The sequence below is a fragment of the Brachyistius frenatus genome, unplaced genomic scaffold, assembly GCF_029030835.1.
Source record: "Brachyistius frenatus isolate BFR_SWC_R1_liver_20210118 unplaced genomic scaffold, ASM2903083v1 Contig_7, whole genome shotgun sequence".
Classification (NCBI taxonomy): domain Eukaryota; kingdom Metazoa; phylum Chordata; class Actinopteri; family Embiotocidae; genus Brachyistius; species Brachyistius frenatus.
In genome coordinates this window covers 4,172,371-4,188,136 of record NW_027210606.1, presented here as the reverse complement: position 1 = coordinate 4,188,136, position 15,766 = coordinate 4,172,371, and the positions used below count along the sequence as shown (strand labels likewise).

The following is a 15,766-nucleotide window of genomic DNA, read 5'->3' as shown; positions in this document are numbered from 1 at the left end:
CAACAGAGTGAACTTCGCGGAGGTAAATAAAGGGTTAGTGGGACCAAATTAGCAGCAGCGGACTGAAATACGGTCTCTCCCCGAACTGACAGAAAACACCACTGCGCATGTGCACAACCCAGGCAGGTTACACGAGTTTATTTTCGTCGGTTTTCGTGGACACGGTGGGAACAACGGGCGAGACTGTTTGACAACGTAACGCGTGTTTTCCCTGGACGTTTGGATCTAAAACAAAAAAACCAGCGTGGAAAAAAACACAACCCCGTCTCCCGCAGCGCGGAAGGTTTGGTGACGTGTGAAATGTGGCTGCGCGGTTTTTCGGTATTTCCAGGCGGCGACGGACCGACCAAGCCAGGCTAATAGAGCTAACTGGCTAGCGAGCAGCTAGCTGGTAGCCAAGCAACCAACCCCCCCCCCCCCCCCCCCCCCCCCCCCCACCCCACCCCGTCGTCCTCTCCGCCGACGCGGCGCGTGTTGCTGCTCTGTCCCGGGAAGTGTTTGTGATATTATCCGGAGGGTTGCCAAGTTGTCACGCCGGGCTGCCGCTGCCGCGTCGATGCGGGGACGGGGCGGCGGAGCAACCTAGCTAAAGTTAGCTCGAGTGCGCCTGAGAGATCCAGCGGTTCCCCCGAACCAAAAAAAAAAAAGTGACATCCGTCCGTCCCGTCGGACGTCCGGTCCGGTCACATTCACCAGAGCTCGGTCGGTGCTGGAGATGCGGCGCTGATCCGCGCTACCTGTCAGCTTAGGGAGGGAGCCCACGCCGCAGCGCGCCCCGTCGTATTGTTTTGTCTTGACATGGCAGCCGGCGGGTACTCCGACCTGAGGGAGAAGCTGAAGTCCATGACTCCGCACAGGGACGACCACAAAACCGCGTTCGTGGACGGGACGAGCAACGGCAGCGGGAAAGGCCGAAAGCGAAAGTACCGGGAGTCCGACGAGGACGACTACGAGCACAGCGACGACAACGCGGAGCTCCGGGAGCAGGAGGCCCGCCGGGTGAGTAGCAGCATCCTGCAGAAGAACATCTTCACGCCGGAGGAGTGCGTCCTCATCGAGGAGAAGATCGACGACGTGGTGGCCAAAGGAGAGGCAGGACTTTACCGTGAGCACACCGTGGACAGGGCGCCCCTCCGCAACAAGTACTTCTTCGGGGAGGGCTACACGTACGGAGCCCAGTTGGAGAAGCGTGGGCCGGGTCAGGAGCGGCTGTACCCCAAAGGAGAGGTGGATGAGATCCCGAGCTGGGTGGACGAGCTGGTGATCAAGCGGCTGGTGTCCAACGGCGTGATCCCGGAGGGGTTTGTCAACAGTGCAGTCATCAATGATTATCAGCCAGGTGGCTGCATCGTGTCCCACGTGGACCCTCTGCACATCTTCGCCCGGCCCATCGTTTCAGTGTCCTTCTTCAGTGACAGCGCGCTCTGTTTCGGCTGCCGCTTCCAGTTCAAACCGATCCGGGTGTCGGAGCCGGTGTTTGTCTTGCCTGTGAGGAGAGGGAGTGTCACGGTGCTCAGGTGACTATAGCCGCGTGTGCTGCCGTGCTTTTCCTCACCTTGGAGGAGCTGCTCAGGCCAGAAGTTTGCTGTCTCTAAAAGCTTTCTTTCTTCCTCAGTGGCTATGCAGCTGATGACATTACCCATTGCATCCGGCCCCAAGATATCAAGGAGCGACGCGCAGTGATCATACTCAGAAAGTGAGTCGGTCGCTTCAATTTGAAAAAGGTCTATCTAATGTGAACGCTCCCTCTGATCCCAGTGTTTCAACTTCCTCTTCTTTGCCAGGACCAGACCTGACGCTCCTCGACTGGACTCCGACAGCCCTCTAAACTCCTCTCCTGCAGAGAAACCTGCTCCTCTGAAATCCAAACGCTCTTATCGCAAAGCAGAGCCCGATGCGGCGCACAGGTATACATCCACACATCACGCACTCTGGAGGTTATCATGGGTCCAAACTAACAGGGCGGTCACGATATTTAAACCCGATCCAAAATGTGTTGAACAGGAACCGGCGGAAATAGAATAGAAATAGGACACGGGCTGTAACACACTGTTCATCATAAATGATTACGAGACATCACGTGTTCAGAGAGAAGTCTACTTGGATCGACTCTTGGGTTACTGTCACATTGACACAGTGAAACCTGCAGTAACACAGTGGGAATGCGACCTGAATCTGACTGGAGTCGGTTCCATGTAGACCCAACACTTTGTGTCTCGGTTACCAGTTGCATACGCTAAAGATCACAGTCCAGCATGGCCGACCGCTGTACTCTCACTCACTATTTTGAGCACATATTGTGTGTTCACACTGTCAAGTACAGAAACATGCAGTGAACTACAAGTAACGGGACGAGGCACTCAAAATGGTTCAAAAAAATAAGCGTGAACCGCTGGACACTTTTCACCCTGAACCGTCGCCATCTTGGCTCTGTGGAGTAAATGAAGGAACCGCCGACGTTTTCAAATGAAAGTGTCTGAGGAAGCTGTTGCAGAACACCACACTAAAGTGTTTATTTTTTTACTAAGTCGGAAATAAGACATCAGTGTGTCTATTGAGTGTGTTAAACAGAAGATAAGAAAACACTTTAATTTCTGTGTGAAATAATTAAAGCTGCAGATATGTTGGTGACACATTCACATGCTCCGGTTATTTCCTGTCAGTCGAGGACAGCAGTGTGTGATCTGAGACAACACGACTGTCAAAATTCAAGTAGTAGACGTGTAAGAGTCCGAACATGCAAGAATACTATTTGTTTGTGGACTAAGAGAAGTACGCCATTTGGAAAACAACAATACAGTTCAGTCACAGATCTGCTCAGAAAATGAAGCGCCATTAAAAAAAAAAAAAAAAATCTTTGCACTATTTTGCTTTTTCTGTCTTACAATGCTGTCTGGTGTAGTAAAGTTTCTGTAAACCGAGTAAAGGTGACGTGAAAGACAATTTCTCAGGGCTGAAACTCTGTCAGACTTTTCCTGTGAAAAATTGAGAAATTACAAGTTAGTTACGTCCACGCTTGTTTCAACTCTACTCGTCAAAAGCTGTGTTGCTCTCCAGACTGAGAGTGAGTGGTGATGTTGTCATCCACAGGAGACTAAACCATTTTATTTGCTGTAAAATTTATATGATTTTAAGTTGTCTTATAAACAGTATATAACCCACCTTCATATTTCTGTTCTTTTCATGGCTCGGGAAACTTGATGTATTCTAGCGGAGAAAGGTATTTTCTATTGAAGTCAATAAGCCACGGCAAAGATGACACAGGACTGCTCTCTTGCTGTCGGGCTGCAATACTGCTCCACCTTTTGATTTAACATGTTTGTAATGTGTAATATTTGGTCACGGTTCAGGGCTGAGGATCTGAGAAGATGCCTGAAGAACTGTACGACACATTAGTACAAAGGAAATAGCTGAGAACCAATGAAGTGATGTGCAGTCGATCGTCTCGTGACTAATGGCTGAAATGTGACTCTTCCAGGCCGAGGGTTCTGGAGATGGATAAAGAGGAGAACAGACATCCTTCCCTGTCCCGCCAACGTCGTCACAGCGTCGGCTCCGAGAACTGGAGGCGGGGCCAAGACTACGACAAACACCGGGAGAGTTCAGGGCGCAAAGTCAAGATGAGACGCCACTGAGGAGAGCACGACCTTCACACACACGTACACACATACACACCTGTTCTTTTCTATATTGTAACATTGTTTGGTCAGTCCTTGTTTCTCGTGGTCCAGTTTGAGTCTGGTCCAGGAAGCACAGTCATCATCTCGTCTGCGTTTTGATTCGAGTCTGGATCAGTTTGAGTGTATATTTGTTAATGGCGGATCAAGCTGGCGTCTCTGCTACACATTACACAACCTCGACTTGCATACTACAGTCAAGTTCTGTTTTTTAAACTGTTCAGTTACCTTAAATTAAACTTTACTTTGTTCCTGTGATCATAGATACTTATAAATGGCATGTATTTTTTGTAACCAAGATGTACAGACCTTAGGAGCTGAGAGGAAGATGTACGTATGGACTTGTACAAAAGAAAACCTGAGCTGTAATCTAATTTGTTATAATGTACAATACGTTTGTATAGTCTATGATTGGGGGACTTTTATGGAGAATGAACCGTTTTGTTTTTTTCGCACCGACATCTCTGATCCATACCTTTACTGTACCATGTCACACCTTCAGTCTTTGTTCTCTTCGGCCTCCACATCGCAGTTTAAGTTGCACCGACTGATCCGACTCAGTTGTTTGGCTTAAGTTGTTGGAGATCACTAATATTGACTAAACTGATGCTTTATGGAGTGATGAAAAACTCAGGTCCTGTTTTACACTCCTGTTTGCTTTACCTTGTACAGTGACAAAGGCCAAGTTACTGCTGTTATCCGTTAAATCTAATTTTTCCTCATTTAAATTGGGTGGAGTTTGGGTCAGTCAGATCTTAATTTGAGCAAAACCACCTCCGTCATGTCCTGCTTTTCTTGAGTCTGAACATTCAGCTGAGAAGAAAATAAATTTCCAGACGTCCACGTCTTCGCGGTTTGCTGTGTAAACATAAATTAGCTGCTTGCTTCCAGTCAGCCGTATTTGGCAGAGGTTCTTATTAGCTGACTGCTAGGTTAGTCTGAAGTTACACATGAACAAAAATAACCTCAGTTCAGAGGAGGAATTGCTTTCTAAAAACAGGACGAGTTGTGTTCGTGGCGCTCTGAAGCGCTCCGCTACACTCGAGAACTTGAGCATGTTCGCAGAAGTTAAACATCGACAACACTAGGTAAATACTGGACAGTGAATGGGACACGTAAAGGTGGTTTCATGGTTTGTTTTCATTTTCACATTTGTTTTGGTTGAAAAGGTGCTGACTGAACGAAATAAAGCAGAAATTGTCTCTACACGGTTCATTTATTAAAGCCAGCTCTGATACAAAAGTGTGTCTGACAGCGAGGAACATGGATACCGTCACATAAATTAGGAAGTCAGTCAGATATGTATTTACAGTAAGTCCAACCAACCTAAAGTTGCAGTTGCTCTATCTCCAGTGATTTATGACGTGTTTCTTGCTTGGACCCATTTAAAGGGATTCAGTAAACAATACTATCATAACTGACCTTATTTAAATCTACAAAGTTCATCTTTTTTTGTGTGTGAGTGTGTCAAGATGGTTAAACTGAGCAGCAGACGAGTTAGGAACGTGGAGTATGTCCAACTAATTCTGCTGTATACGCTTTACATAATTCCACATCTGTTCCAGGTTTTCTGTCCACGTTTGGCTCCCTGACCCCATTCCCTCAATGAAAAAAGCTTCGGTTTCATGTATTTGCAAAGAGTTGAACTTTAACTTCTGTTGGCGCTCACTGAGTAAAGTCTAAAGGTTTTGTCCTCCTTGTGTACCACTTATAGCAGGAATGTAATACTGGCAAACGTTTAGTAGAGCAGCCGGGCTTCCATCCTCAGAGAGGTCGAAATAGTTAATAGATTTGATTTGGAATATTTAATTACTTTCTCAGATCATAAGACTTAAGTGATCAATTTCACTTAAGCGGAGAAGGGAAAATATATTGGCCATCAAAATTATTTTTGACTTATTCCTCAAATATTTCCCTAACTGTTTTATTTGGTTTCTATATTATACATCCTGCCTCTGGAAAGTTATTTAAAATTTAATAAATACAAAAATAAAATGAATTTATTCACTCTTAATTGTTTTTGGTTATACAGTAAATGGCAACAAGGACTCTAAATTAGACCATTAAAAAAAAAAAAAAAAAAAAATTAAATACAAGGAGAAAGGTGTGTGCTAATTTACTTCTCCTTTTAAAGACCATGTTTTGATAAGAAATACATAAACAGATTTATCTTCAGCAATAGGATTATCATTATAACTGAGTTATGTCCTGGCAACGCAGGAAGAGACCTGACAGGTGATGGGATTCTCCTGGACAGCTGTTAAGTCGACCTGAGGTACTTATTATTATTATTATTGTTGTTGTTGTAGTTCCGGACGTTCGCCAGGGGGGCGCTGCAGCACTTTGACGATGAGCACCAACGGAAATTTAAAAACAAGAAGAAGAAGATGCCAGCAGCTGTCAGCTCGCTGGTTGAACTACATTCATGGCAATGAACGACAGCGTTGTTGTTGAAAAAGCACGCAAAGACGTATTTTAATAAACGCTCATGGTTTGGGGATAGACTGTCACACTTCCTCTCCGCACTGAGGGGTAAGTATGTTGAACAGGACGGTGACGGGATAGCTTAGCTCATGGAGCAAGCTAACCAGCTGGTTAGCTTCCCAAACTGAATTTAGCTGCGAGCAAGAGTCGTCGTTGTCCTTGTTGGTTTGTCGCGCTACTGTATAATATATAATATATAATATATATATATTCATAGACTGTCAACAGGTCTTTGATCCACTGGAGAGGAGGTGGTGAAGGTCAATGATAAGTTGTTGTCACAACGTGTAATAATCAGCGGAGATTTAAAGTCACGTCCAAAAGTTCTCCGAAGTATTTGTTTTTAAATCACATCACGTGTTCAAATAGTTCAACACACCAGCGGGATATTTGCGTGCTGACAAAGCAGCTGCCGGCCAAGTGCGCGATTACGTTGTAACAACAGCATCATATACAGGTCAAAGATCAAAGAGTGAATCAGACCCAGTTGTGTGGGGGATCAAACTTTGGTTGACCACGAAGGTGATGAGGAAGAGTGAGGCGGGTGTTTCCAGATGGGCTGTCCGAGCAGAAGCACAAAGAAACAGGAGGTTGAGGAAACTGAGCGGATGATATTCAGATATTCAGCAGCACCTTCATCTTAAAATGGGCAGAAAGCAGCGGGACCCTGGTTCACCAACCTCTGAGAAGAAGTGGAAGACGAACAGCCGAGAGACTCATCTGGGTGTGAAAACACAAGAATTTGGCTGCAAAACAAAAGACAGCGGGCGCTCTGTACGGACGAGTCAACATTTAACACGTTTGGCTTCAACAGACGACGGTTCGATCACCAAAGATCAAAAGTGAACTGTAGTGAAGGTTCCTCGCAGGTTCAGGGCTGCGTATCCGCACTGGACGTAAACAAAGTCCAGGCAGATACACAACCTTCACTCAGCACCGAGAGAGGCGTCAGATCACTTCCAGCTTCATCCTGCACTACGACATTGAGCCTAAACAGCCGAAGTCTTAAAAACTCTCTTTAGTGATCAAAAGAACAAGGGGCCATGCAAGAGGTTGTAAAGCCTTCTGTGATTATATTGCAAATCTACTTGGAAAAAAAAAAAATCCTTCGAGGGCTCCTGTGGGATCATTCAAAGCTGCAGCGTTCTTGTGCAACAACTCGCCAGTTTGGTCTTTTGTCAGCAAAATATCACACAAACACAAAGGAACACGGTACAAACAAAGCATTTTTATTTGTGTGATTCATTGTTCTCTTTAGAGGCGGTCTGTCCTCTCACTTACGGTCTCTACCGAGCAAGATTATGCTGCTGATGGTGTTCTAAATGTGTCACTGCTTTACTAAAATATTTGGTGTATTTTCAGGTAAAAAATTTGCACAGTAAGCTGCGTTTTAAAAGGAACTGGAAACAACGGCCAGCCTAATGGCCCGTTGCTCGACTGACGGCCAGATCGGCCTGTTTATCAGCTGATCCAGACTCAGTTTGTTTGCAGCTCAACCAGTGGTGGAGTAACATCTGTCCAAACCAGGCGTCCTTCACTGGTACTTGTCAAACAGAAAGGTGAACTCTCCTCTGACGTTTAACCCGTCGCCTTTAATAATGTGCGTGCTGCAACTTGACGAGGAAGGTTGTGACAAATGTGACCCGGCTCGTGTGACTCGGCCATGCACTGGATCTATAAATAGAGCTTGTACCTCTGACGGGGGGGGACAGGGCGGTCTGTTGAAATGGTTTAGACGGAGTAATGTCTTGTGGGTATTTGTGGATGTCATGGGCTTGGAGATAAATATGATAAGCACAGAACGCGTGTTCAGTTTTGTGGCCGAAGTGCATTTATAGTAGGGTCATATATGCGTCCGCTCCCAGAAGCTTAAAGGATGTTTTCACAGTTTTTCAACTTGGACCAAATTAAGATGTTCTTTTCCATCATCGATAATTGCTTTCGTTTTGAGAAACCTACTCGTCTTCTGCAGCTTCGTACTGTTCGTATCGACAGAGCTGATGCCAGCAGGCTTTTTTGACAAGTCACGGCAGAAAGGCCGAAGGTGTCACTATCAACCCTAACAATGGCTGAATCCTGGCTGGCTCACTGGAACTGTTTGATGGGAAACTACTATGGAACAAAAGCATCGTTATTGTTATTAATTACAGCTGACAGCTAGTCTGCTGTGTAAAACATTCTTTTAATTTAGTTGAATTTATGTGGAACAACTTCCTGCGTCTGACAGCCAAGAAGACGACATATTATCCACCTTTCTAAGTCTGATTGTGAACCTGTCACCTTCATGTTTTTTAAAAAAAAACCATCATGGTTGTTAGGGGGTGTTAAAGGCAGCGAGAGACTGCAGCAGAAATATTTGTTTTCCAAAACTAAAGCTGTCAACATGGAAAGAATGTACTCATGAATGAGCTTTGGGCTGCACAATCTGTACAGTTTAAAAGCCAGTATTTAATTCATGGAAATGTATTAAAAGGAAACTGTTCTTCATGCAAACTACATGAATTAATCGAGCAGGGGCTGATACAAAACTACACTTCAAAGCATCCTTGATGGGTGTGATGTTCCCTCAGCAAAAACAACGTTTTCTAGATTTTCTAAATTTCATTAACGTTAATTATGACCATGCTTTTTAAGTACCACTATTTTACATCCCAATACTTTCTGACACATCCAGCAGTTCTTAAACAAAAAGGGATGGTTTTTTTTTGTTTTAGTTTTTTTTTAATTTTTTTTAAGGAAGATTAAAACATCGTCTGACACCAGGTTTGCTTTATTTTGCCCCAGCAGGGAGCTTTGTGGTCTCCAGAGCAGCCTCAGTGCTGCTTGAGCTGTCTTGGCACACTGGTCCGAACGTATGATGTGTTCAGGCAGCTTGTTGTGAACGCTCACAAACCAGTTATATGGCAGCACCCAGAAATTGTGCTATATTTCGCTTCTCGGAATACAGAAAAGTGACAAACAACCTCGTCATCACACGTTTAAACAAACGCAGAGATGAAACGATGGTCAGTATTATTTGTGCTCTACGTTTCTACACGTTTTGATGTACTCCTGTGTTGTTGTTTTTTTACATTTGACAAAACTAGTAAACTACGTAAGGTGAAGCTAACCACGTCTGACTATTTAAATGCTGCCCTGTCCGGTGACGTCTCAGACGTCTCTCAAACCTCCAACTTTCCTACTTGGATAAAACCAGTTCGGCAGGTGTTCAGGTGTATTTTTCTCCTTGGAGGTCGGAGCTTTCCCACTTCGCAGTTGCTCGTGAATGTACCAATAGATGTTCACTTGGGTTGCAATCTGATGTCTCTGAAGGCTATGATTAACAGTGTTGCCATAGTGACCAAACCACTCATACCAGGTAGAAAGGCATTTGTATTCCTCCAGGTTTTTCCCTATAATTTGTCACTTGTCTCCACATTTCTGAAAATTGCTCTTTTCCATGTACAGTATTGGTTGGTTTTAATTGGAATCCATATGCCGCAATACATCCCATGTCTATTTGTCTCGTGCGTTATTCTGACTTTGTGTCAGAGTCCAGTTGCACAACATCATTTCCAGCGAGAGAGAAGGCTGCAGATGTCAGAGCAGCCGACAGTCATATCTTGTGTTACTTTCTGACTGACTTCTCCATTCTCCGAAGGCTTACCACTGAAGAGGAAGCGATGAACTTCCAGAGCAGTCGGAGGCGAGGAGAGGATGGCGTCGCCATGGTGATTGACTTCCTGCTGTCTAATGCCCGGCTGGTTCTGGGAGTTGGAGGAGCTGCTCTGCTGGGCATTGCCACATTGGCAGTGAAACGAGTGAGTGTTTTTGAGTTAGTTGGTACCACATCAGTACGTCTCGGTATTCTCTTGTGAATATGGAAATGTGTCTTTCTCCGCGGGCATAAAATACTGCCAAAATCCTGACTTGTAGAAAAGAGTTCTTCATCATTTATATGCACTTAAAATCTTCATGTGCTTATTGTTCCGGCATCTTCTCAACTATATACAGTATGTTTTTGTTCAAGTTAAGAAAACATCCTTTCTAATAGCAGCCAGCAGGTCAAGTCTTGTTGCAGTAGATGAGGCAGTGCCAACATCTGGTAAAAAAAAAAAGTAGTAATAGTGACTTCAAAATTTAAAAAAAAAATCTGCTATATTTATCTATGAATTTCACTGTTGTGCCTCAGAGTTCTTTTTTTTTAATCTAACAATGATGTGACATAAAAGCAAAATGCTCATGATAATAAAGAACCTGGAGTGTCTTCTACATATATGGAAATAGGAAAATAAATTTGCTGGACTAAAATATGCAAAAACTCCTGAGGATGGCTCCGCGCTAAATTAGTTTGCCTGCGGCTGATGACGGCGTTCACGCTGTACGTGTATTTCTGACGACGGGTTCTTCTGTTTAGCTGATCGAGCGCGCGGGCCGCGCTGCAGACGATGAAAAGGTGGAGCAGAAGATGGCCGAGAGCTGGGAGGAGCTGAGTTTGGTCTCCGCCTCCCCAACGCTGATCAGGAAGGGCATCGAGGGCGTGGTGATGAAGCATGTTGCCAAGGCAACCAGACAGCAGAAAGGTATTGACGCCATTCGAGCGACTGTCAAACCAAAGGACAGACACAGAGTTTATGCTGTGCTAATTATCATTCTCTAATCATTATTCTAATCGGCCTGCTGATGTTAAATGACTGCTGTTCTTTCTCAATCAGCTGATCTCTGCAGGCAACCTCAGACGTCCTCCCTGGAGGTGCAGTCTAAACCTGAGTCGAAGTCCAAGAGGCTCCAGCTGTGCGTCCTCAGCTTACAGGTAACCCTGTGACACTTCACCTCTGAGCTCCTGAAGAGACAGATCGTGCAGCTGCTCAGGAAGACCTCTGCTCCAACGTTCATTCACGTATGCCTGTGTAACGCGTTTTGTCACGCGCAGTGCTTTGGCTCTAAACCTCAGGGGACAGGCATTATTATGCACTGGTAGGCCGCACACAGCCCCAAGAGCCCTGCATCATCAAAATACAGTGCGTGACTCAGCTTTGAGTTTGTGTACAGAGCATCCACATGAGCAGAAAGGTTGAGGATTGTTCTGTGCTCACGGCAAGAAACCGTTTGTCCAGGAAACGTTTGAGAGCGTATGAGCACTGGGATTTAAACCCCAAGTTGAACCTGATGGCAGGGGAGTATCTTGCACGGCAGCTCTGTCACAATTGGTGTGTGAATGCGTGCGTGAATGCGATGCAAAATTGAAAGCGCTTTGAGACTGCGAAGGTGAAAAGGTGCTTTATAGGTACATAGTGCTTATCATTGCAAGAAAGCTGAAGCAGACTGAATCTTTTATGATTAGCTGCAAATCATCCATTTTTGATTTTGGATCTCTGAATAGCAGCTTTTTCAGTTAACACTGGGTAATGTAGCTGCAGAAAAGAAGATTCTTCCCCAAATGTTGCAGTGTAAATGATGTTTTTGTTTCTCTCCAACAGCCACAATAGAATAAACAGCATTTTTCCAGGCAGGAGCGCGTTGTTTCGGATGCTTCGTTAGGCCCAGTCCTGTTTTTTTTTTTTTTAAATTACTTTATAAAACTGTTTCTACAGTGATTTTTGTGTCAGTAGTGGAAGTTTGATAGTTTTAACTTCCTCAGGTCATGTAAAAACAACCCATCCCCTGTCAAACACCGACACAGTACAACCACACTTGTTACGTGATTGTTTGTTCACCTTTATAAATGTTTGTCTAACAGCAGGAAGAAAATAGACTCCCTGCTCCTAACTAGACCTCCTCCTGACAGCAAGTTAACAGCAAAACATCTTCCTGTCACTGCTCTCAAGTCTGCCTCAAGGCACAAAGAGACTTTATCCCTCCAGGGAGATGTGTATTCCCGGCAGAAGTGTGACAACTCCATGCTTGGAGTTGATCTCTTAGCAACACACATTTTGCATCTCTCTGAATGATGCACATCATGGACATAGTACCACACCTGTCTACCTGAGCAATGACCGATTTCCTCTGCCAGGACTTTCCATTCTCTTCATGCTTTGCATCATCTTAAAAAAAAAGGGCGTTCGAAAGAGTGGTAAAAACAGCCTGGTTTTAAACTGCATAAACTGTTTAGGAGCGTCTGCAGCAGTACTACCACACGAGGGCGGCACTCGCTCCACGTGAGGTCCTCAGGGCTCAGTCTCTGGCTCTGGACATCTGCACGGAGATCCAGGGCTTTCTGCACAGCCGGCACCCAGACATGCCGCTGGGAGAGATGAACCTCGGAGGCTCTCTGCTGGACGACCTGCAGGTACACACACACACACACACACACACACAAAAAATTACATTTCTTACTTTATGACTACCATAACTCACACCTCCTGTTCAATAGAAAAGTTTTCCACATTGTTTCTCTCTCGCTCTCTCTCTGTGTGTGTGTGTGTGTGTGTGTGTGTGTGTGTGTGTGTGTGTGTGTGTGTGTGTGTGTGTGTGTGTGTGTGTGTGTGTGTGTGTGTGTGTAGGTGGTCAGTGCGGACCATGCGTGTCTGCTGGTGCCTGTGCAGCTGGAAGCCTCTCTGTGGCGTCTCATCCCGGGAGAGGAGACGCTGCTCACACACCCTCTGCACTGGATGGTCCGACGGGTCAATCTGGAATATTTTCCCAGAGGACGCAGCTACTGGGACAGGTGATCACACACAGATTAAACAGTTTGTCGGGAAACATTACAGCCCTTACTTTATGCATCAACACTGTCTCAAATTGATATGTTTAATGTATGAAACCACAGAGACCGACTTCATCGACCGTAGACTATCTGAGGTGTTATTTAGCCTCTTATTAGCTCACCCAGAAAAACCTTTCCGATGAACGCATAGCACATTATAATGGAGCAACGTGAAATGATTTTGTCTTTTGAAGTGAGCTAAAGATAAGAAACAGAAGCCGGTCTCTCCTTGTGTCCTGCAGGTACTTGGTGGGCGGGTATCTGTCTGCAGAAGCCCTTGTGAGCATGTTCAGTAAGGCTGTCATGGAAACCATTAACTGGCCGTCAATCAGCAGCACTTTGGACTGTCTTGTCAGACCTGTCCTGGGAGGGCCCGACCTGAGACTGGAGATCCGGTGTGTGTCAGTGCCTCACTGTTGCTTTGTTGTTTTCAGTGTTTTTTTTTCATTTCTTCAACTAGTTTTCATCGTTAAATGTTATATTTTAGCATACGCTGTTTACATAAGTAATGACTGTAAGACTATTTTGTGTGAAGTGTTGACATGACTGCATTGCATAATGTGCAAATGCTGTCAGTCTGGGAAGTTCTCAGTAATAGTACAATTATAAAAGAAGTATTTTTCTACTACTGATGTGTCACTTGTGTACAAATTCACATACAAATGTTCAGTTTATTTAATGGTGGTATGTAAACATCAGAAAAAGCTCCTTGTATGTGTAAACAGTAACCTTATTTTATATTTTATTTCAAATAAAAACATGTCATTGATTCAACTGAAGGTTGATACATGATTAAAGTGTTGCCCAGCCTTGCTTATAAAAGACTTGTTCTGTTTTAATGCTTTAGGCCTGGAAATGAAAACGAAGGAACCGAGAGCAGTGATCAGGCCATCTTCATCTCCATGCTGCCTCTGCTCAGGGAGGGTGACGTGGTCCTGACGGCTCAGCCTGAGCTCACCTCTCCCTGGGTGAACGCCTGGCACCTCTGCCTCTACCCGTGGGAGACTCAGCGTCTGGCTCAGCTCGACACGGCGGACGACGGCTGCCGCAGACGCACCCTTAAACTCCTCAAGGCGGTGTGCAGACTGAACCCGGCCCTGCGACCGCTCAAAGCCGCCCCGCTGGCCAACCTCATCCTGCACCTTAGTGACAGTGAGGGAAACTGGTCCCAGAGCAGCCTGGATGTCAGATTCCAGCATTGTATCACCGAGCTGATCGGCTACCTCGAGCAAGGGGCATTACACAGTTACTTCAAACCAGCTGTCAATCTGCTGAGCGGCCTGTCGGAGGACCAGGTGGATCAGATGGGCTTCATGCTCTACTGCGCTGTGTCAGAGCCTGAAATACTGCTCATTTAACTCTCCGCACACACCACTTCATACACGTCAAAGGAATAATCTCATCATCCATAATGTTTGGTGTTAGGATCTCTGTTTAGCTCCTGTCCTACTCTGATACAAAGAAATAGGGGAAAATGGCAGGCGCCATGGATGAAAGTCTACGCGGGAGGAGGAGAAGCTACAGGGAGGCTGAACATGGGCGAGTGTTCAATCAAGCTAAACAAGTCACTCAGGAAAGGAGCTGAGGAAATGTTTGGGAGGACGTTTGAAACAATGCTTCAGGATGTGCCTGTGCTGCCAAGTCTGCATCTGAATTTGGGTGATTATTTTTCAGAGCTAATCAGTGATGGTCAACACGACCACGTACAGTTTAGCATATATATTAACAGAAGAAGAGGAGCAGAGTTTATGGCTTAACAGTCTCCTTATCATCTAACTGGTGTGTGCCGTGAATCATCTTCCTAAATCTCTTTCAAATATTCAAACTATGCAGAACGATAATAATAACCTGCTTTTGTTGCACTTGTTAAACTCTTCAGTCACTCTGACTTGGAGTTATTTAACTCAACATGTATATTTTATTTTACTGGACGGTAAAGTGTTAAACATTTTTGCTGGTCTTGTTGTGTGTCCAGTCTGTTGCCAATCTTATTTGGGTGAATTAACCTTCTATATTATGCTTAAATTTCCTAATAATTTAATGCAGTTGCTTTTAAGATGGTATGAATGTTGTGGGCACATTTCAGTTGTCTTGATGGGTGAAAGAGAAATGGATTTTTCTGTGATTCAACAGTGAAACTGCAAATAAAAATGAAAGATTTTCTCTAGATTCTCTCTCGGATGCAACTTTACTCCAGGTGGTGTTTTAAGTTGCTGCAGTTTTTAGGGTAAGGTGGAGTTATATGGTAATATCATGTGACTTTCAGCTGAAGCCATTAGTCTAAGCAACCGAAAAGGGGGTTACACAAAGACATTTAGACTTCTCACACTAATTAGACATGCCACAATATCACGAGTTATTGGTCACTTTTATATATATATATACGTGAATCCCACTGACATGATAGGGCACAAAATCTACTGCATTTTAGGATAGACTGGAGAAATGTGAACCTGTGTTCATGTCTGATAATATTCCCTTACTTTTAGCGTCCATTATCTTTTTTTATTTATCTATTTGTCAAACATTTTTGGGGTTATTTGGCAGTAGTTGTGATGTTGCCTGTGTTTATTATTTCTTATACCGCCGAGGTTAACAGAGGTTATGGTTTGAGACTTTACAAATCCACATTCTTCACCGGGTCTCTTCTGTCGGCTGGTATTTGATCAGTCAGCCGTTCTCTGGCAAGTTGTCTCTGTAGGAGGACGTTTTTACCCCCACCCCCTCCCCCACCCCCACCACACACACAAAATTCTAATGAAAAGTAAAAAAAAAAAATATGAATAATGAAGAAGTATATATTTTTTATGATTAAATATTGTTATGAAATAATATAAATGAGAAAATATAAAAATGTAAAAGATCACAGCAGTAGCCAACCTTTAGGAGAGATGTATTATAAGGCAAGATTTATGGTAGA

General features: G+C 44.5%; 2 protein-coding genes across 3 annotated transcripts; both read left to right on the top strand.

Annotated features, from left to right (window-relative positions):
- The first annotated feature begins 235 nt into the window (after positions 1 to 235).
- alkbh5 (alkB homolog 5, RNA demethylase) lies at positions 236 to 4,883 on the top strand. Its single transcript, XM_069689682.1, has 4 exons — positions 236 to 1,517; positions 1,616 to 1,696; positions 1,785 to 1,907; positions 3,479 to 4,883. The coding sequence occupies exons 1-4, from the start codon at positions 799 to 801 to the stop codon at positions 3,633 to 3,635; spliced, it is 1,080 nt and encodes a 359-aa protein (XP_069545783.1). The 5' UTR covers positions 236 to 798; the 3' UTR covers positions 3,636 to 4,883.
- A 1,160-nt stretch (positions 4,884 to 6,043) lies between these two features.
- Positions 6,044 to 15,013, top strand: mief2 (mitochondrial elongation factor 2). Of its 2 annotated transcripts, none has more exons than XM_069689700.1 (8): positions 6,044 to 6,209; positions 9,802 to 9,961; positions 10,558 to 10,723; positions 10,856 to 10,953; positions 12,253 to 12,429; positions 12,644 to 12,807; positions 13,089 to 13,241; positions 13,694 to 15,013. In XM_069689700.1, the coding sequence occupies exons 2-8, from the start codon at positions 9,824 to 9,826 to the stop codon at positions 14,202 to 14,204; spliced, it is 1,407 nt and encodes a 468-aa protein (XP_069545801.1). In that variant the 5' UTR covers positions 6,044 to 6,209; positions 9,802 to 9,823; the 3' UTR covers positions 14,205 to 15,013. The 2 variants fall into 2 exon arrangements, with proteins under 2 accessions (XP_069545801.1, XP_069545800.1); XM_069689699.1 differs by lacking the exon at positions 6,044 to 6,209 and adding an exon at positions 7,913 to 9,166.
- Positions 15,014 to 15,766: the final 753 nt, after the last annotated feature.